General features: G+C 40.1%; 1 protein-coding gene across 4 annotated transcripts in view; it reads right to left on the bottom strand.

Annotated features, from left to right (window-relative positions):
- Nucleotides 1-23,831, bottom strand: part of LOC112455720 (gustatory receptor for sugar taste 64f-like) — a 68,721-nt gene that overhangs the window by 6,282 nt on the left and 38,608 nt on the right. The window contains exons 1-2 of one of the 4 annotated variants that reach the window (XM_025017834.1): nt 18,108-19,253; nt 292-452 (exon numbers count right to left, since the gene is read on the bottom strand). The exons of 1 other annotated variant lie outside the window; for it this stretch is intronic. In XM_025017834.1, the coding sequence (XP_024873602.1) occupies nt 292-380 (89 nt within the window). In that variant the 5' untranslated portion in view covers nt 381-452; nt 18,108-19,253. Of the gene's footprint in view, nt 1-291; nt 453-575; nt 6,521-18,107; nt 19,254-23,831 lie in introns of those variants that run through there. 2 more of the 4 variants (XM_025017835.1, XM_025017840.1) reach the window with 2 other exon arrangements.

Raw genomic sequence — 23,831 nt, 5'->3', positions numbered from 1 at the left:
GTCTTGTCGTGCCTAAGAGTTTCGTTCTTGCTACGTTTACCCTATTAAAAAAGATTAAATTAAATCGGTCAAACCCCGTCTTCAGCTAAACGTTAAATAAAAATATCCGGATCAAATATCGTGCTCGAGTGCCCGAGTGATGAATTTTAATTTCTCGCTTACTCTGCTATAAAATAACTTTTAAGTTGGTACTCTGATTTAACATACTTTCGAAATGCTGTTTATATAGCTGATATAGCAAAACAAATAAGTACATCGCGAAATTCGATATATACAATTTATGTTACTTACCGAACATTAATCATGAGAGAACGCCGAGACTTTGCAACAGTCCACTGAGGATAAGGCATATCAGTGACATTTCTTTTATTCTCATCCATCTCTGTTATGTGTTAAAATTTTCCTAATGACGGACATCGCTGACGGTTTCATCAACGTTTCTCAGTTTCCTCCTAAAGACAGGTCGACACACATTTCTGTACGAGATTCTACAAACGAGTTGCTACGCGTAACTTAATTGAGAACGCGTTTGAAACAACTTCGACAAATAATTAGAAGACATTGGCAAGAATCACCTTCACAAAGATATATATCGAAGATGGAATTATATACCGTGACAAGCCAAATTTTACTTATATTTTCTACAAAGTACAAGAAATAAGGCGCGTTGAAATGAATTGACAAGAATCTATTTTGTGAAATTGAGTTCTCAATCTAGTGAAAAAAATTGAGAAATGTTTAAACGCAATCCTCTCGTTTCGACGATTCGAAATTAAAGATATCGCGCAAAACCGAATTAAAGTTCCCGAATTAAAGCTCAAAGTTTAGAAAGAGGAGAAGGATTATAAATCCTTTCGGCATTTTGCAAAGAAGCGATAAATTATTTCCGAGCGCAACGTTAATTTACAAAATAAAATTTCGTCGATCTCTTTTAATTTACATGTTTTTTACGAAGCGGAATACGCAACCGAAGGGTGCTTTAATGCGCGGTAGGGTAGGACAATAAGAGCCGCGAGTCGCAAAACAATGTCGCCTGCGCGTTCAGACGTACACTGACAGTCGTGGTGGGAACCCCTATAACTTATGCGCTTTATTGTCTCTATCCCGCATATAATCTTTGCTTGCATAGGCCGGAGAAATAACAGCTTCCAACGCGCGTTTGTAACGGTTTTCGTACCTGTGTGTAGCGATTTGACGCACCTGACACGAGCTGCATTCATTGTCGCACGTAACAAAGAGGTACTCAACTTGGCGTTTGCAATTTGCATTCGCAATTCGCCCTCTCAAATTTGAACACGCGTGTTTACGCATACACACTTGGCTGATGGTACGATTTTCTTGACAAAGAGATTTTCCGAGGAAAACTCGAACGTTATGAACAACAAGTTCGACAGAGAATGTCGCTGCATTTATATTCTAATCTCATCTAAATGAGATAGAAAATTATAGGTGCAAATCAGGGTGTTAAATCTCCGAGTACCTACGTGTGAAACAAGTAAATATATTATCGAGTAATTGCATTAGACGCGTTTAATCGTTTTTTAATCGTATGCCAACCTCGACTGTGCGATAAAAAAACTACGGTGGGCGATGATAGCCGCTTCGCGGAAAACGTCAACCCTCAAGATTAGAAACACACGTGGAAACGCGAGTTTTTACACTGTTTACTCAACGTCTCTGACGACCTGTTATATATATCAAATGAGAGTGTGCATCCATCATACCTTTCACTCTCGTTTATCAAGGATGCACCTGTCGGGGCTCGCGAAACTGATAAGCGCTCGATGTCGATGCAAATGTCGACCGCGGTCTTGAAATCTCTAAACAATCTGATATCTAACGAATCTTGGTCTGCGAACAAAATTGTTACGTTTCGCACCATCATATGTGATTATTTTAAAACTCGAGCATATAGTTAAAGAATCGTGTTTGCGTTACGCGTAACTGAGAACTGATTTAAAACTGATTTAAAACTACGACTTTGTTAATTCGTCTACAGGTAAATGGATTAACAAAAAAAAAGGAAAATACATTAAAAATCGTCACTATTCACAAAAATTAAAAGTAGCTGGAACTCGATATAACGCAGGACTTTGTTTATGAAACAGATTTTTCGGCGCGATTGATTATATTCTTTCTTTTTTCTTTTTTATTTGCATTATAGGAAAACCAACAGTTAATACTACAATTTTGTTAATTCGTCTATGAGGATAAATAAATTAACAAAAATGAGAGAAAGAAACGCATTAAAATGTGACGATTCGCGTAAAAATTAAAGAATAAGCTAGTTCAAGTTCGATGTAATGATGAGACCTTTATTTATGCGAAACAGATTTTTCAGAGATGCTATTATATTCTTCTTCTTTTTAAGGTGGATATTTTATATGCGACATTTAAAAAGTGCGGAAACAGCAACCGCGGTATCGGCGGTAGTTCACCATATTTTGCGGAGAACGTCGAGCTCTCGTCACTGAAATGGGTCATCCGGCGCTCTCTCTTTCTCTCTCTCTCTCTCTCTCTCTCATTCTCCCCTCGCGCGTATAGACGCCATACGACGGTGCCGTCTTTGTCCTGTCCTCTCACGGGCATTTTCCCGGACGATGCGCACGTGGACGGTCTCGTCTTCCTGACAAGCTGTGCAAACGGAATTTTCCCATTGTCCCGACACACCTGCCACCGTCTCCCCGGTGCGTGGCACAGTATGCGCGCATACTTTCCGTATGCAAGCGCATGCTGCGGCTCGTCCCGCAGACCGCGGCCTACTTTAATATCCTCCCTTTATACATATATTATGCACGCGAGAGCCGATAGATTCGCGCTTACCGCGAGACCACCTCGTTTAATGGCCGCAGCTGTTCGAGGGGGCACCTCGCGATAACGTCGACCGCCGTCACCGCGTTAAAACGTGTCCGCGTTACGCCATACCGATACATACCTTGGCTTGGGGGAGAAAAAAGTTTATCTAACTTCTGTCTCCTCGGAAAGCCCCTTATCTATACTTGCTTCGCTCCAGACATTTTTTACCGGAAATATCATTCTTTACATCGTAACACAATTTTAATTTAGATAAATGTGTTTGGAATTATGTTCATGCAACACATGGTGCCGTCTTTTTTTCGGCTTATACTTTACGTCAGAGTTTTTGTAAAAGGAAATTTTATAAGTTTTTACGGCGGTAAAACGTAATAATAATAAATAAGCGTGATAAAATAATTAAGCAATTTATCGTCAAATTTAATAATCGCTTTATCTCAGTTGAGATCGAAAGATTTCCGATGATAACTAAAAACGAAACGAAACGAAACGCTCAGCCCCAACTACACAATCCCCGAAGAGACGAAAAATATCTTTCACGTTACAGGCATAGGGAAATGGTCAGGTTGCGACGTAAGGAGTTTGCGCACGTATGAATCAAAATTGTATTGTGTTCCCACAGGTAGAAGTACATCGTTTTACAATCGTGTGTCGATCTTCTTCGCGCGCGCACGAGTCTCTCATCCTCGCGGGAAATTATTACACTCGCGCACAAAGGCCATGGGGGATACTCGACCGTGCTTAGCGCCGCGCGATCGATCTCCATTATTTTTTAACAATAATTGCAGCGGTATCGTAGACCGGTGTTATCGGGGGCGCAATTACGTATAAGTGATCACGCGTTATCGCGGCCCGGATCGTCGACGCGCGCGGAAATCATTTGCGTCGAAATACTAATCGCGAACGTCGGCGGCTATCGTTCGAGTGGATCGGGTCTGTTCAATCCGCTATTTTTTTTGTCGTACAAACACTCGTTTACAACGTTGACCGTTATCTCCGGTCGACGCGATACCATTATTGACTACGAAAAGCAGGTACGCAGGTGAAAAACACATTATCGACGCTCGGATCCCACCTCCGTCGCTCGAAAGCGCAGTCGATTCTTAAAATATAAGCATCGCACGATTAGATAGCGCAACACGAATTTGATTAGAGAATCATTTATCAATCGTTGCTTATCACACACGTTTCCGCGGAATACTTATCGAGAGTCTTGGCGGTACTGTAACGGTACTGTAACGGCCGAAATAGAAGGAGCGAAAAATTCGCTCCCGGATTGATCTTATCGGTATAGATATGAATCGTTTAATTTTATCGCCAGAGCGTTCTGCGTCGTAACAAGTTGCCAAGAATGTTTCCCTTCTCGTCTGTCGTCCCTCCGAAATGCGTAAAGACCAATGTCCTCGGCAATCGCGCGAGAGACACGCAAGTCTAAAAATGTTTATTTATGTCACGCAGGGAACGTGATCCATATTCTCGACGTACACTTCATGCCATGTCTCTAACCCTAGCTTTCGTTTGTCCAGCGCAGAAAAAAAACCGCTTGAAACGCAAACGATTTGAGACGAACGTCGAGCGTGACTACATATTTAGCGTAAGACGTACGTTGAGAATACGGGCGTGTGCGCGATTACACGATACTTGCCTATATACAGATTTAATCGTACATTAAATATACCTTATTGATTAACTTAACTAACTATGCTCATACGCATGTTCGTGAAAATCCAGGACAACCTTCGCAATCGAGTGAATTGTGTTGTATCACCCTCAAATAATCTACACGTATGTACACATCCGCTGTTGTATTATAGTATACGCTATTATTCGCTTGATTCCATCTGTACAAACATCTAATCGGTGTTTCTGCCGCTAAAAGTGTCTCGGTACTTCGCGCGTTGCCGTTAACGTTGCTGCATAACGTTAATGAGAAGAGATAATCGCGCGATACCGGAGCGGCCTAGGTAAATGCGCAACGTTTAATAAAATTACGCCCTAATACTGTACCTCGTAACTTAAATGTTGCAAGCGCGATTTATATTTCCAAGGTAGATGTTTAAAGGAGAAATTACGGCCGTGAGACCTCGGAGTTAATTTCACACGACGTATCTTCTACCTCGAAACTATGTTGAAAAGCCACTCTCATATACATGTATTTTTTCACCGTGAGTTTAGAACCAACAAAATTTATTTGGGGAAAAGACGAGCGCGTCTCGTCGAAAGCGCGTGTGGAGAGTTTCGGCCGCATTAAATTTCACTTATAAATTAGACAGATTTTTCGAGTCGTTGGCAAATATCTCAAACGAGGCCATCGTTTGCTGCAACCTATGATCCTGTTGCAACCAGACTGATCAACGAATCTAGAATTACGAGCCGAAATGAAGGATCTGGGATTTAACGCGATGTAGGACACCCTGTTATATATATATTGCAGCGACGTCACAAAGTACGTAATTTTTAGGAAGGATGCGATAATTCTAACGATATAGGCTGTAATTAATACTCGTATTTGTCATGGATACACTGTGTATTAATATTAATGTCGCTCCTGGTTATTAAAAGCGTACAATTAACTCTCCCACTATTTACACAGGGCGGAACTTGTAAAATTTAACAAGAGGACAAAGTGGAAAATTCTAAATTATTTTACGAGTCTTTTTGATGGCACGTTTTCTATTGGCTCCTCTTTCTCGCAGTATTTTTAATCAATAATCGCATAATATAAAATAAAAAGGGCCTTCGTAGAAATTTTATTAAAAATATGTATCGCGCGCGCACACACACATACATGCACACGTAGCCACTGTATTTTTAAAACGGCATCGTTATTAACAAAGCCAGAGTCGAGTCAAATATTATATTACATTTAGCGAGTTTAACTGTGCCTCAATATATTTACTTTGCCAGTTTTAATACGGAATACGGTAGAATTCTAACAGACTACATAGTATACGTACAGAAATATGTAATAAATCGTCAATTATTTAACATAGAAAATGTTCAATCGCTGGAAAACACTTTTGCAAATTTTATATTTTTGGCTCGTATTTCAGTAACAAGAAAATAAAGTAAAAAATTTTCAGGTTATGAACAATTCAGCTTTTATTTACATCTGCTTTCGTTTCACTGACAATGAGTTAAAGCGTATCTCACTTTTAGTCCGAGAAGATAAACGTGCATGAGTCTAATGTTCCGCGCAAGCTACTGATGGACTTATCTAGCAAAACTAATCTCTTGGTATTTATTATTCGTGTCATCGGTCGATCTTACTTTAACGGCAAAAGATCATGCATTGGTTCCCTTTGAGTGCTATTCGAAAAATTCATTGTACGAGTGAGACAAATCCATAATTTGTACGGTTTACCTGCAAAATTGAGAGCAAATCTTACAAAAATTATGATTTTACGATTTCTTGCATTGAACCCTTCAATTTTCCATCAATTTCCTTCGAACACAAACTCTGTCAGCTTTCCGTCAAATATTGTCCAACATTCCCTAGCAAACGACGAAACGCTTGTTCGATTCGCCGTTTACGCGCATCAATCGTTCATCGATACATTCTATCGCAATAACGTGAGTCAAAGAGCATTCGAGGACTTTGTTCATAGAAACGATACATGCTTCCATCGTCCTCATCGTCGTCGTCATCGATGATGGAAAGACCCAATGTGTCGCGACAGCGAGATCCGCTACGAAGTTTCACGGCCATGTCAGCCGTGCTGTTTCGAGGTGCTCGGTATGTTCGGATCCTGCCCGCTGTTGGTAGCATCTATAACACATGGGGCCTTAAGCGACCCAAGTTCCCCTTCGAAAGAACAACACTGCGTGGCCAAATCGAAAATATAACATCAAATAAGAATGTTTCTTTTTCCAAAACAGAAAATGCGATAAGCAAAGATTTGTTTTGTAATACTCCGATAAATCGAGTGAAGCGTAAATATGTGCGTAAATATGTGCATGCCCAGGCCAGATGGTGCAAACGAAGCAGAGCAAAAAAAGTACTTTCTTTGATCGTTATTTATTAATTACAGTCTCCCTGTTCGAGATCGTGTGCGGCAGAGGAATAAGGTGGATTGACACCTGTATTGGTGGACAGATCCTCGAAACGGTCTGATAGGTCGGAGAGGCCGGTCTCGGCGTGCCGGCCGAGGATGTCCGGTAGCGCGTTTCTCCTGCCGGTCCTTCCGGTCGACATAAACTCCTTCGAGTTGTCGCCGTTCTCGTAGGAGCCGCCTGGGGTGACCGAGCCGCTCGTCGCGCTGCTCGCACCCTTGTCACCGGGCCCGTCCCCGATTTCCTCGGGGCCCACCGGCCCCGCTCGCCTCGGCGTCAGCATCCTCAGCACTGCAAAGATACGCCAAATCCTGGGTTTGTGCTCGACGCTCCGCAATTGGCGTTTCAAACGCTACTCCGCGATTCTTTGAAACTCTATTAGCCTCGCTTTTGACTGATTATTTTAGTACAAAATTTGTATTTTATTATTTTACGTCACTTAGATATACGCGATTAAAGCATTATAACTCTTAATTTTTAACATTGTTATCTTTCTTTTCATTAATATATATATATATATATATATATATATATATTTACGTGGAGAAAATACAAAGATTCGTGATATTATTTCAACGATATTTTGGCTTAAAGCAACTAGATAAGAAATTGTAATAACAATCAATGAAAAACAGAAACGAAAAGATGGAAGCAGAGTGGTTACGAACAGTGTCACGTACCGATATTGCAGATTGAGAATTAATAAAACTGTTAATTAAGCTTCGGTGACCCAGAATTATTAATTAGATTTCGCAGAATAATACAACCTTCGGTTCGGAGAGGCTGGTCAAAAGCTTGAGATATGATAATAAAGTTGATTGAGATTCGATAGACGTAGCGCACACATACACACACACACTCACACACATTCGCTCACACATATACAATTTACGGCACCTTCCTTAATATAAGAAAGTATTATAAATATACGAGTCTGCGTTGAAATATATAAAGGGCGCGCAGTTAATTAAAAATCTATAATTTCTTCATTAATTATACTTCTAGGGCTTAATCGTCACGATTTCTATATCATGGTCGTATCGAATAAATTTAACGCTATATAATTAAAAGCTATGAGGATACAAAGATCGCCTTTAGGCACGACGCACAAATTCATATATCTTCAATTTATTTGTTATGTAAATTATAATTTCGAAAAAAAAGTCACGAGCAAACGTTATGACGTTATGCGCGCTGTGAAAGCATGCACCATATTTAATTTACCGTCGCCAGTTTTTTGTTGCATTGCACATAGTTCTTGTCTATACTATAACGATAGTTTAACTCGTTAATTATATCGTGGCATTTTAATTACACTTTGCATTTTACGGCACGAGCACACGCGAGATCGATCGTGAGAAAACATAGCGTTGGTTGCGCGGTTCAAAAGCAGACGCGCGTATTATATACGCTGAACAATGAGATATACATTTCAGCATCTCTTTACGCGACATTTAACTCACATCAGTATCAAAAGGATTAAAACATACACTTGTCAGACCGTAACTGTATCCTCAATGTTTATCACGAAACTAATAATTTATTTCCTCGTTGTGTTAAGGGACGATTTTCCTGGATAAATATTACCCGTATTTTCACGAGTCATCTTCACATGCGCCGCGTACATAAATACACACGAGATAAATTTCAAACAATACCGACAATGCCGAATAATACCTAAAATTCTAATTTTATGTTAAAAGGGTAGCTTGTGTTGAAAACTCGATATCAGCGAATGTGATGTCTGCGCGCAACTCCCCGTTTCGCGGGGGTTGCGGAATGATTTTCCGCGAGCACTCACCTAGATACTTCTCCGTCGACCTGAAAAATTTCCGCGCACCGAAGGACGACGCGAGATATTGAGCGCGGCCGCGACGAGATCGGCGGGCAACTGATCTGAAAACGTCATACCTTCCTACGGACCGCCGTTGAAAACTTTTATCAGCCTCCTTGCAAGATTCGTGCACTGGCACGTATGCCATATCTACGAGATTCCGGAATCGCGCGCGACACGATTATCGTCGCCGATTACGATGGCGATCGTGTAACGTTCGCGCCGCGTGAAACTACCGTTTCAAAAAGGAGATTGACGGAGGAAGAGCCGACGAAATGACGACCGCGACGTCTATAATCGCTTACGACGGCGCCGGTGCGTGTGTACACAGCTGACGAGAAAATGAGTACGCCGAAACTACTCCACAAGGGACGATTACTTCGATTTTTTACTGACGAAAATTTGATCGAGCACTCTAGCTGCCTCTTCTCCGTTTTCAATATTAAACACTTCGATCAATTTCGTACGAGGACCTGGCTGAAAATGAGATTAACTGAAGGAATTGTCTTTGTCTATTATATAGCGGCACGCTTTAAGATCTTGGTCCTTAAAAACATCTAGAATATGTTTATGACAGGAATTATTAATGTCTCGAGAGATCGTCTTCAAACTCGCCAAAAATTTTCAAATAAAAAAGAGCGATAATTCTGAGACACTGTCTATGTAAAGACGTAAATATTGAGATGTGTATCTACTGCCTTAAATTATCCTTTATATCTGTTGTCTTAAATGGAAACATTTCAGATAACAGATAATATCGCGGTAACGGGTCTCACGCTACCCGGAATCATTCAAGTCACATTCTTTTTTCAAGTATAATTTATAGCAAAATATGCGATTTACACTTCAAGTACGTCATGTTACATCATCGAATATCTCAATGCAGATGATTCCAAGCCCGTTTTCCAGCGCAAAATCTTTACGTATTACAAAGAGAACTCAAACAAAACCTACTTACTAGATTTGCGAAAAATGCGACGACAAATTTTATAAGCGGATTAACACGACGTTGTTAGCCGCTTTTCCCGAGCTGCAATGTGCATTTTAATCAACTCTTATTTTTGCCCATTTCACCTTCACTTGTGATTAGTGACGTGTTTTGTAAAGGTGATATATTTACGTGGCGAAAGCGGTGAAAAATAACCTCGCGAAGTGCCTGGTCGATCCGAAAGCGGGATCAATTTGCGAGGATTAAGTTAATTGTTCGGGAAAACGCGCTACGACTCGAGTAGCTGCTGCTACTATTAGAACGGTAAGTACAACACGTCTCTGGAGAATGCGCATGACGCAACAGAGATTTCGCCAAGTAAATAACGTAGGTATATATCGCATCGCGGGTGAAAATCGATAAACCGTCATCGCGGGCTTTCGTTTTATCTCGAAACTCGTCTTATCTCGTTTTCGCTATTTTAATGTGTCCTACAAAGATTACGCTGCTGCGAAAGTGGCGGAGCGTGTTGCAGGAGGTAATTTTAACATGAAAATACTACTACGCGTTAAATATCAAGTTTATTTACATACGAACCATTTCCAAACAATTAAACTCGATGTTTATACGCCGAGCATATTCGTCGATACGTATATAGTTAGCAACTTACTGGGATATTGCGTCTCGTTTAACGTCGCTTCCTAAAACACGCTATCGATTCAACTGCAGGCTCAGCCGCTCAGCTTCCAAAGTGCGCCGAATGATTTCCGGAGTTCGCGGAAGATTCTACGTCGCGAAATAATTCGCGAAGGCCGTCATAGAAGATTAGTCAAATTAGTATGCGCTATGCGTGAGTTAGTCCAGATAATTTAACTGGATTAGTTGTTATAGGTTGTTACGAGAGCACGAGGTCAGCAAACGGTACCTTTTGCACGTGTAAATTTTCTTCGATATCCCTTGCGCGATGTATAGCCGGAAGTGGCGAGGAACAACCGTCGTCGCGAGGAACCGCCGCCGCCGCTGCCGTCGTCGGGCAGCACTTTGCGCAGCTTCACCTAATCGTATGTTTTCGTTGTATTACAAACTCCCTGCTATCGACGAAAATCTACATGGCGTCGGAAATCCGGACGAATCAAACGAACGTATCGTCGCGTCGCGAGCTCGTCTCGCGAGCGTGCCAAGATATGCAGAACTTGTGGGAAAAATTTTGCCCGTTCTTTCCTGCGCGAAAACAAAACCGCTTCCCGGAAGCCACGATAAACTTCAATGATTCATTCATTGTGCGAATTTTCGTATTATAGATAATAAAAACTTGTTTCCGAAGGTTATCCGATCAAAAACACATGTAAATTATATTTGAACATATTCGTCGTAAAACTCCAAAACGATCTGACTGGAAATATTCAAATATTTGAAAGTATTATATATAAATATTCAAATCATGAAAACAAGAGATAAACATTGGAGTGATGGTATAAAATAGTTTTAATCGAGTTTTGTGTTTTTTCCTCTTTGCAATTCTTTCTGTCAATAACAAGAAAATAATTAATATACGGAAATGATTAATATATCACAAATAGATGCAAATTGTATAGAATAAACAACATCAAGATTTTTTTAACATGACAGACTGTTTCCACAAACCTAATATGTTCATATTTAATAATACAGCAGAAAACAATAGTGATGGATTACAAAAATAACTAACATAATACATCGCGATTAAGTGCAAATCATCATTCAGAATCAGGGAAATCAGATTCTTCTATTACAAGAATATTTACATATAAATATATATACAATATATATATCCATATTTATATATTAATATACATTGATACATGAATATTAATATCAATTAATTATTAATTAATTGTCAATTAAATATTCATATTTGATTAAATTTATTGAAAAATAAGGGAGAACGGTATTTCGTCCGAATTACGACGTAAACATTCGAGATTAGTTTTTCGGCTTGTCTTGAAATTTCAAAGTTCACACATTGTATCTCCACGTCCGCAGATTTAATCCCGCGAGGACGTGGAATGCATTTCCGTAAACTGCGCATCCAACCTTGGAAGATAATATCAATCGTAACATAACACATGTCAAGCGAATACGAGCGGAGTGCACACACAATCGCGAAGGTGCTTTATACTCATTCATGATTCATACATCCACCCGAAGCGCCCGATTGTAAATGATAAAACTGTTTATATTGTCGGAACACCGAAGCAATGAGAGAGGAGGAAAAACGAAATTGAACAACATAAACGAAAGAGCTAAATAAGTCCACATCAAGATAATGACTTGATAATTCCAGAAGGCAACGAACGATAAGATGACGCTTCCACGATCGTCATCTCTATTAGCGAATTTTCTCAAAAGAGATTTTCCGGCGTCTCGACTTGTATTCTCCGAAACCATAAAATTTTTCCTTCTCGCGAAGTACGAGAAACAGTTGTATAAAAGATAATTACTTCGAGAGCTCGGTTATACAAGGTGCTTAATTAAGAAAGTTGTCATACTTTGAAAGTACATTTTGTACGAGTTCTATACAAAAAACTGTTTAATCAGTTTTTTTTTAATTTTTAAACCCCTTTAATTTTAATTTTATATTTATCAAATAATAAATCAGGGTGCAACATCGATCTCTCAAAAGCACAATATCTCTATATTTTCTCTATATATTCTATAACAAACGTCTGCATTTTTTAAATGTTGGAAGGACAAATGTGCGAAGGTGAAAAATAAGTTTGCATACGTTCTGCGCAAGAAAGAATGTAATATTCATATTTTAATGTAGGATAAACATTTTTGCAGGTTAACACGTGCGTCTACCAGAGAGCTGAAAATACAAACATGCATTCGCTGCAGTATTCAACAAAGTGGCATCGAAGGAAAAAAAATGACGCATATTGCAAGGAAAAATCTCTGGTGCAAATCAACGTTCCGCTTCGACGTTGCAATAAGCACTTTACTTATGTAACCAAAGAGCCGACAATACTTCCATTATTTAAAATTATAAATAATACAACAACAATAAAGATGCGCCTATTTATGCGAAGCCTCGCTTTACCATTTCAATAAATCTTATGCGATTATGCAGATTTCTGTATGAATACCTATTGTGCCAGTATTATTCACAGAATTTGAAATCTCAAGGGAAAAAGAGCAGCGAGTATAAAATTACACTGCTAACAAAAAATAAATAAATTGACGCGCTAAATTTACTTTAAATAATATTTTGATAGGCAAATAAACGCTGTAACGAAACGTTGTATGAATAAATATGATTTTGTTTCCTTTATTAATAAAATGGAAAAATCGAAGGGAACGCGTTCTCCTTTATTTGCATTTGAAGAGAAATATGGCCTCAAAAGGTTCGCGAAAAATTTCTCAAATATCTAAAATTTCCCTTAGAATATTTCCCAGGGAAATTTTATTTTTGCTCTATTTCTTGGAATCAGATGCGGGTCAGAGGCTTATGTCGTATTAGGTTTGATAAATAAATCCTTTAATGACACGTGGAAAGACTCCAGAGATGTGCGTGTCGCGGAAGCTTATCGGAATAAAGCAATCTGCTGATCAGCTAGCTGCTAGAATAAAGGATTGCATGTCACCGTATGCATCGCCTCATCGATATTGCACGTCATTTACTCGGCGATGCAGAACCAAATTGAGATCCGCTTTCGATCAGGGACAGAGGACCGTCTTTTAGGAATATTAAGGCTTCTGACACGTCACTCAGCACCTATGTCGGATCCTGACGTCAGAGGCAACGTCAAACGAAAGCGAAATCAAACGATTTTTTTTTACAATGCACGTCGGAATAAATGAATCTTTTTTTCCGCGTCGCGCTTATAAATTAATTATTCGCGAGCTAAAAATAATAAATTATCTTCTCACAAGATTGTTTTATCGAAACGTGTTCACCTGTAGTTGAACGTATATTAAGGGAAAACTTATGTAGCTTCTTGTTTCTCTTCTGATGTCATATCTAATTTAATATAATTAATGATGAATTAACATTATGACATCTCTTGGAGGAAGAATATTTCTCGCAATTAGCTTTAGGTGGACTTTATCGTCGATCAGACACGGAAGTTTCTGTGAGACTTTTCTAACTATTTATCAGCATTTGTAAAATTAACGTTACTCAACGAAACGGTGACAGAAGGAGCGGGTACTCTCGCTATTTTTAGCAGGTCAGGTGGGTGCTTCGTGATTCGCGTGATATATGTATTTTCATCGCGGCGAAGGAGCGGAGCGGAGCACAAAGTGCCGTCATTCAAAAAGAGAGTCGTTGTATAGAATGTATAGATAATTGGCAAATCGGCCCTTTATTTACGAGTCGCATATGTAAAGTCACGCACCACAGGCAGGTACTAATTGGGATCATAGTGCGTGGGCGGAAAATGAAGTCATCATCACCTATATAGTCGTTAATACAGCATCGTTATCCGCGTAAATGACGCAGACACTGACGCAATGAGCGTTTCTCGCGTGTACATCTAAAATTACTTTAATTGACAAATTCAGGGTACTCAAAACGGGTTAATAAGAATTTCTCGCGACTCCGTTTCGCGATTTAATACGATACGAAGTGAGAAGACTTTCAAGATACACGCGACCTTCTATATACAAACAATTTTATATTTTCCATTTATTTTTAATAAATGGAAAATTATTTTTAATAAATGGAAAATTTAACTAAAAACATTTAAATAAAAAATTAAACATTATTTGACTAAAGTCGAAGAAGAAGAAGTTTAAATAAATTTCCAAAACTTTTGCGCGTCTTTTCATAAACTTTACTGTTAATTATTGAAAAGTAGATATTTCTTTCTTGATAAGCTGTCTCTAGCTCGTCGCGATGTCAAGTCCAACCCTGACACTCACGCTCTCAGTGAGATGACATAATGTCACAGTAGCATGTCAGAGTAACATTCTACGAATATATGCAGAATTTGATCGGACAATAATAGTGTTGCCCTTATTGAATCGATATCGATATCGATATCGATATCGATTATCCGTCGTTGCATGCCGAACCCTCAATCAGACACGGTTCGCCTTCGATCTCTATTGCACGTAGCGGAAAAATTCTACATCGAAATCATTCACGGAACGCAAATGGATTGTCACGCGATCTCCATTTTCCGTAACTCTAGTAGCTATAGCATCCTTCCCTTCTGAATTAGGTTTTATATATTCACGGTCAGCCACGGCATTGCTATCGCGAGAAATAAAGTCGAAAAAGAAGCTCCACAAATGATGACCGACAGGCAGATAATTACTTATACAGCACAGATTGTTGCAGAACAAGGTTTCAAACTTTTCTGGAAGCTTTCTGCAACTTTGAAACCTTTCTGGAAGCTTTCTGCAACAACCCATATAGGGTTTTACAGTCGGCCCAATACTGGGCCAGTATTAATTATACGGGCCCAGTATTGGGCCGACTGTAAAACCCTATATGGGAATCTGTGCTGTATGGGTATGATCCGTGTCATCGAAATAATCTAGGGAGATCGATCCTTCGTCTTCGACTTCTCGGGTATCTTTATTATTATCCGCATACTCGCGTATTCACGAGTCGATCGATACGCCCTGACATCGCTAAGTAAAACGAGGAAACTTACTTATTGTTAGAGATAATAAGGTCCAATCTCGGAAAAATGGAACAAGGAACGCGCCGAGAACGTTATTGATCGCCGACGTTTCGGTGTGTTTTTTTTTGTTCCTCGAGTAAATCTAATTTTATCGATCAGGATTTTCGTTAACGCACCCTTCGCGTATTTACGTTGTTAACGTTGTTGAGAAATCAGCAAGTCGAGATAAGAATCCCGGTAAGTTACACGAGTCGCGTAAGAGCGGACGAACACGGACAGACAACGTTCTCGACTTGTCACGCGATCTCCATGAAACGTTGAGCAACATATACGATTACGTCTTAGAATCGTCTTGTTAGTCTGCATCTTGTTAGTCGCAAAATAGAGAAGATTGAAACGTATACAATAATCGCGAATTTTAAAAAAGCATTCTAATTTACTCAAATTTGTTTCGCGAGCCAATTTACTTGTCGACGTGTTAAAATGGAACAGAATTCCCGCTTCGTCGGCATTAATGACAAAGCCAGATATCGGATGGTCAATTGGTTCGCTTTGAAATTTCCAAGTATTTTTATTTTCGCTTTAAAATTCTCAAATGTCATTACAGGAGCGTTTGTTCATATAATTTTACATAATCGCATTTTACGTTTCAAACGGGACACCGTATTCCGACGATCGAGTGCCATTTACCGGTAACAACTCGGAAAATTGATCAATTTCAACCGTGTGATACTCCAAAAGTGTCTCGCGCATTTAACCATTCGGCCTCGAGTCGGTCTAGACGTTGACGCAATTCAACGCACAGTAAAGTAATCAAGCAATCGAGCCCGCAAGATAGACCTGATCAGCCCGAAAATGAGTCAAAAGGTTTCCCATGTGATTTCTCAATCACGCATATACCGGCTTTGCCCTTGAGTTCGACACATGACGACATCGTGAGAAAGAGACGAAGCGATTATTTAAGAAACATTATAGAGAAGACCCCCCCTTCATCTACGGGTGCTTTGATCAATCTTTCTTCGAGTCAATCTTTCGTCGAGGCGCCGAGGAATCAATAGATGAAAACGAAAGAAGCTTCCCGATCAATAAATAAACAATAAAATCTTGTCCCTGGCTTAATTTTATACTTTACTTTGACAGATGTGTAATTTTTATAAAGATCCAGATATTCCCCGCTTTTCGAAAGTTCGCTTCACGCCACTTCGCTTTTATGAAAGACCTACATTATATGTATTAGTACCTATTTTTGCCTAACCGAAAAAAGTCCGAAGAGGATTTTCGCTTTTACGAAAAAAGGTGAAAAGCTTCCTCGCTTTACGTCATTCCGAAACCTGTACAAAACATTCGGAAACCTGTACATTTAATTATTTGCGAAAAGTTATTTTCTAACGAAAAACTGACAATAAATGATATGATGTCTCTTGATCTTCATTAATTTCATCAAGCGATTTGTGACTTGATGATGAAAGATGGTTCATTAGAGCTGGAATACTCCGTATAATATCAAGAAAATTAAAGAGAATTTCTAATGCAGTGGTTCTTATAACCTGATCTCCCAGAATATATTCTCGCATCCTCTTAAGAAATGCATATAGGTAAGACTGTACGGTTTGTCGACAAAAATAGCAATTAATTATCAATCTGGCACATTCCGTAAAGAACGCATGAATTCTTGGTTAGGAATCACTGTTTTAACGATTATACACGTAAATGTCATAGTTTACATAGTTATGTACAAATGGCGGAGTGTATAGAAGTCGCGTGAGAAGTCCAAGAATGCCGATCGATTGCCAACTTTGATTGAGCCAAACAGGATTGAGCCGCGTGTTTGAAGAATAACAAAACGTGACGTAATAAAGATATATAAAAATCTAGCAGAAAATTAATTGTTAATTAATCCTATGCCGATGTACGGATACAGTATGGATAAGGAATACAATTCGGCTGGATAATATAATCAATAGTTTAGAAAAGAGAAATTATGAATAATTGTTGAAAATAGAGATAAAAATAAAACAGTTTTGGGCTCTAAAAAATATGTGTTTAGGATAAAAAAGAATTTCAAATATCGAATAAATAAATCCATTCGACTACCGCTAAATTATTTCACACGATTGCATAACGATTGCATAAATTGTGTAAAAACCCGGACGTAATATCCGCGCCTTTTATATTTCTTCACCGCAACCAGTTTACTAATTAATCTGAAAAGTGACGAAAGTTAGATCGCGATCGCGACAGATTATCGACTAATTATCGGTAAATTTTTTTCCGCTCTCGCTTTCGACGAGGCTCAATCTCGTCCGGAAGACCTAACTGTCACGTCCATTGGAAAACGATAAATCGTACGCGAAGAAATGCATCGATCCTCGTTACCAGGAATACCAGGCGGAGGGATTTCGCGGACGAATAAAGCCGTTTCTCGTACTGCGCGGCGTGCTTCGCATTCGCGTCACGATTTTCGTCCTCCGTCTCGCTCGCGCGCCCTCCCGCGCGCGAGCACGAGCGGAAAAGGGACGGAGAGTGATGAAAGGAACGAGCTGAAATTGGTAAGACGGCACGCGGCTATATACTGTAGCGGCGTGAAGAACAACAATGAATAAAGAAAGTAGAAAAGAAAACAAACTCGCGACAAATGAGGAGCAAAGGTGAAGGTGAAGGGAAAAGGGAACGACGACCTCGCGAGTGTCAGATTCGGGAATGAAAGTCCGCGCGTGACCTTCCCCGGGGAATTGGTGTTACGCAAAATCGTCGCCGCCGCGTTGCCGTCATCGCCGGCCGCCGCTTATCTCGACCGTAAAAAGGATCGGAGCGCGTTTACTCGCCGTGACGCGCGCGTGACGTCGGCGCCGATTCACAGACTCACCATCGAGGGACGTGACGTTGCTGCGTGTTGCCGCGTCGCCGGCCACCGTGTGCGTCCCTCTCCCGTGTGCGTTATCGCGCGCGGCCACAGGCCACACCGCCGTGACGCGGCGTCGACGCTCGCGGCCGTTGTTACAACACACGAGTTCGTTAGGCCCTGGTACACGCGTGTGATGACGCCGCCACCGCCGCCGCCGCCGCCGCCGCTGCCGCTGCTGGTGTTGTCTATACTCCTACTCCGACTACTCCTTCTCCTCCTCCCGCCTCCTCTCGCCGTCTCCTCGCGCCGGCGGGCGCGAATGTGAAAATGCGTGTCGCCGAGGCGTCGCGCGTCGCGACGCAACGCAACGCAACGCGACGGGACGCGACGAGACGCGACGCCGCGCAGAACGACCGCGCTACCCGCACGCGGAACGGCCGGAACGCAAAGACCTTTCTCTTTCTCTCTCTCTCGCACGCTCGCTCGCTCGCTCGTTCCTCTTGCGTTTCTCGAAGCAATCGATACTCGCACGAGGACCGCGCGATACTCGGTAACGCGAACGTGCACGTGCGACGGACGGGCGTCGCGCGGCAGTGGCGAGTGGCGAGTGGCGGCTGGCGGCTTTCAATCGGCGCAGCAGCACAAGCAGTCCCGTCCCGCGCGCGATTCACGCGGACGGATGATGCGAGCTCGCCGCGGTGACGCGACGAACGGAGAAAACGGCCAGCGCACCGACTGCGGGCCTGCAGCTGGAGGCGGCTACGATCGGCGTCGGCAGCGACGGCGACGTCGACGGCGACGGCGGCGCGCACAACAAAAACGGCGACATCGTTTCCCGATCGTCGGCGTCTGACTTAACTTAACTTTGGTCTGCTTTGGTCGGCTGCCGACGGGTCACGGCGCTGGTTGCCGGACGCATGCCGCGCGTGTTTGCCGGCCGCGACCGAGAGTCACCGGAGACGACCGAGCGGAGACTGGCTGGTGCCCTGGTGCGACTGCACCGAGGGTTGCGCGTTGCGTCCCAACTTTCAACTTGACGCGAGAACTACCCCGACCCGGGCCGGGGCAGTTCTCCAAAGCTGGCGCTCGTAAAACTCAAAAAGCCCCTGTCGGGTCGTAGTCTCTCGAAAATTTTTTATTTTTAGCATACATTCTGTTAAATATTAAAAGATGCAATTTAAACCAATACCTTAGGTTGAATAACATTGTTTTTTACTGATTGTGAGTGTCAAAATTTATTATTTTAACTTTGTTGGTCTAGTTAAATTAACGACATATTGAATAGGAGCAGTGGCGATCTATAGATAATGGTTAAAAATGACTCAAATTGAGAATAATAACACTGTACAAATTTAACAGTGTATGGTCGATATTTCAGGTGCAGAGATCGAGCAGAATCGTAATGTGGGATGCTGAAGGGCTCGCGTTTAACGAAAGGAATGCGAGGATCACTTCTGACGGGCTGAACAACGAGCAATCCGAATAACGCGCATGGAAAAGCTTTTCGTAATCAGAACCGAAAGTCGATTTGACCAAACAAATCCGTCGTTGCGTGTCGATTACACGCGTGCTCGCGCGATTCATTAGAAACGTACGAGCGGGTTACGCTTGACTTCGCGACGACGACACGACCCACCCCGCGGATCCCCCTTGTTACAACGCGACGGCGCGGCGCGACACTCCTCGAATGCGAATTCGGTGAAATTTCTTCCGATCTTACGCGAAATTTATGCAACACCTACGCAAGATTCGGCTCGCGTCCGTGAATCGCATTTGAATGCGTCGACTCGTAAGTAAACCACGGGCGAGGAAGAATCCGTGACGCGGAACAGGAACACTTATTTGTCTGCCGTCCGAAAGATGAAAAAAAATAGGACACTGGCCATAACGTCGTGGCGATGTCGACATCGCGAGAGAAAGAAAGAAAGAGAGAGAGGGAGGGAGAGAAGCTGGTGAGAAGCAATAAACGCTGTTACGACGCTGTCATATATGTTTGCGGTGAAGGACTTGCAGCATCCCGCTGTCAATCTCTTCATCGAGGATCGGCGCGAGAACGGTTGCGGTATTATTTTTTTTTTTCCCAATAGTCCGACCACGAAGTTCAACAACGTATCTGTCCTGTTTACACGCCTCACGCAAAGCGAGAAAGAAGGCCTTTCATTTTAATGAGCTACATCGCAAAGTGAACGCGAAGCATGTTGCGCCGACCGTCGATTAAATTATTCTCACTTTCTTTTTTCCCGGCGCGCGTGCCGTAAACACTGGTCGGCAAGCACAAACTTTTCTTTCGTTCAAATAATCTTTAAATAAAAAATAAGTACGTAAGATAAGCTAATAAGCTTAATAAGTACGTGAGATGAGTGCGCGCGATTTCTAAAGAGTTTCCGCGTATTATTATCAATAGATTTCAAACTTCAAAGTTTGCGATCTCTAATAAGATCTAGAGATAGATAAGATCTAGAGATCGCGAACTTCGTAGAACGACCGATTTAAATAACGCAAACCGTGAGAAGAATAATAATTTCTACGGCATGCGCAAATAAATGTATCATACGTTAAGAAGCTATGTAAAAATAAATTATATATAATATTTGTTCATCTAATTATCCGTAATTTATTTAATTTTCACGACAGATTGACGATATAAAGCGGCGCGTATTGTTAGGATAAACGTTTCCTCGCCAGAGGCACAGAATAATGTCCGTTTATTAAAAAATCCTTGATGTTCAACGATTTCTATTAATGGCATAATTGAATTGATTGTATAATCACAATCACGCTAATATCTTTACTTGGAGCAAATCGGTATGATGTAACGAGAATCGCGATGGAAGGAAGGAATTACTCGTCGTGATAATAAGACAGGACCGCCCGTTCGTTGTGCAGTCGTTAATAAGGATTATGATACAGCGGAAGTAATGTGCGAGTTTAGCCGCGTGCGCGATTCGTTTGCTAACTCGCACTGGCTGATTGACGTAATATATGTCACACGAGCCGTCCACGTAATTCAAATAATTTATTTTTGCCGATTCGGAATTTCGCGCTCACGCGAAATAATTGCGAATTATAAATTATGATTATTGCGCTCACGCGTAATAAATTACTAATCCCCGCTTCTCTTGAATATATAATTGAAATATCCAGTCTGAAAATGAGCAGAGATCCAACCTTTGAAATAGATTTGGGACCTTATATTTGTCACTCTTGTGACGATAAATTATTAAATACGAGCTTATTTATTAATCTACTAACTCGTACGCGTACAGAATTGAACTCTTCAGGAAACAGAAAAATCGAGGAAAAATAATCGAAGGAAAACCGGAACTGAAACCTCAAAGAGAGTTCTCTTAATTGTAGGAAAGATTACGGAGCACTTTCATGGGTAAATCATTTGTGCGAGTCCAATTTTCTGGTTACAATGTGTTCACCCGACAAATCAACTGTCATATCGAGTAGACGAGATGTGCATTGACGTGACATTTATGACAGCACAGTCAAATCTGTCACATAATAATGGTTCGCGATTCAGATTTATTGAATGTTCAGTTCACGAATAAACGCTGGTCTTTAAAAATATCAAAACGCAACGATGCGTACACACGATCTTATCGTCGTATTGAAACTCTCAATTATGAGTACGTACTCTTAATCACATTGCATTAAAATTAATAAGAGAAAATTCCAACATCAAAATATTCACGGTTCGAATAATCTCTTATCGCTCAATCGATATTTTTTAGTTCCTTATTCATTGTTACATAAGTTTAAAGTGTCAAATTAATACTTAATTTGAATCTTTCTCTCATTTTTTATCACTCCTATAGATCGCCAATGCTCTTACTAAAAAAATATGTCGTTAATTTAAATAAACTAATAAAATTAAAATAATACTGTTGTTTCGATACACAGTTAAAAACAACAAAACTTTATTTAACTTGAGATACTGCAGTTTAAATTTCATTCTTTAATATTTAAACAGTGCTGCGTAAATATTGCATAATAATCATCATATACAAATTGCTAAATTAAAATTACTAAAATATAAATCATATTATAAATGGTCATAAGTGGAGCCATATATCATTAAAATATAAATTCTTTTTACTCCTGTATTTTTATTATTGCTCGTAAAGACAAATTTTAGAACTTGATTTTACTTACAAAAATAAAATATTAAAATACGATGCAAAATGAATATAATAATAAAATATTCGTTCAAGACAAAGATAGATATCAAGTTCGTACTTAACAAACTATTATATAAAATTCCTCGCGCATTATAACTCTTAGCATCTATCAAACTGTGTCGAAATTTATGATTTTTGCGACGTTATACGAAACAACACATTAGCATAAACTCGAGGTGAGCGATCCTTTCATCTGTAATAAAAAATAATAATAAAATTCATATCAACCTTCAAATAGACTCTTTCGATACTATTACTTTCGACATCCAAATTGGCAAAGATCTCCGCGATGATCGCGACGGTCGCGAGTATGTAACGATTGTAACGTATAGTTGAGAGAACCAGTTGATTTGTTTCTTTTTTAAAGTGAATAGACATCGGCAATAGCGTGGCAAATGTCGCTAAATGTTGCAACGAGAACGTTGTAAGGAATGCAACTCGTGAGGATCCCCGACCTAGTGTCACTATTACGATTCACATGTCCGTCTAAGAGAGTGCTCGAGCTACGAGCAAACGTACTTACATGCGTGTGTACGATGCTTTTGTAATTGTTTTGTACAAACAAAGTGCGTAGAGACTCACGCAATGTGCTCACTAAGCCTTGAATTGATTTGAATACGATTTAACGAATGCAAATTTTAATAACAGAATATTAATTTTAACTTTTCGCAGGAAAACTAAATTTTAAGTCACGCTAAATCACTTATTTATCAATTGTGTTTAAAAAAATTTGCACAAGTCCTAATATTATAATATAGAAATACATTCTATAAAAATATCACCTTTTCTAGTCTTAGAAAATATATTAAGCTGTAATAAACAAATTAAATAATTTTTTTTGCTAATCAATACTAACAATAAATACATATATAACTATTTTTTTTAATATTTAAAGTATTTCAAACTTTATGCATATAATGAATAATAGTGAAAAAAACTGTATAAAAGTTAAAGATTTCTCGATAACCGTTATTAAAATATACAGTATAATATATATACGTAATATAAAAATATACTTTTATTCCAAAGAATATAAATGAAGGAATAGTCAATTCGTTGATAATTGAATAATAAACAGTCGTGAGATTTTGCAAACGATGACCGAGTTTCTGTACCCTGAATTGGATTATAGCTTCTTGAGAATGCCTGTGCAAATGCATGGCATTGTGCGATAACGGCACGTGTCGAGAGTTAATTAGACTTTCAAATCGGCGAAGCTTACACTTCATAAGTAGACAAAAGATACAGGACATGTACATACATAAACGCAAACGAAATGATTCATATATAAAGTGAAAAGAATTTCAGGTTATTGCAAAGGGAAAGACCTCAAGTACGACGAAACGTCAGATATCTTCTCATCGCGTGTGCATGGTGTATTAGTTTTGCTATTATTAGAGACCAGTTGGGGTTTGCAAAATGACTAATTGTAAGCCTGAACACGCGACCAATTTCTAAGTAAAGATAAACGGTAGGAGAAGGCCTACCGGCATTATTCAGCGGTGATCAAGAGCTAAGCTAACGGCGTCAGGTCGAACACCCGTAACTTAAACATTCA

The sequence above is a fragment of the Temnothorax curvispinosus genome, unplaced genomic scaffold (assembly GCF_003070985.1).
Source record: "Temnothorax curvispinosus isolate PA1 unplaced genomic scaffold, ASM307098v1 QBEX01006326.1, whole genome shotgun sequence".
NCBI classification, from domain to species: domain Eukaryota; kingdom Metazoa; phylum Arthropoda; class Insecta; order Hymenoptera; family Formicidae; genus Temnothorax; species Temnothorax curvispinosus.
The sequence above is the reverse complement of the archived record's forward strand: the minus strand, read 5'-3'. Positions and strand labels throughout refer to the sequence as shown.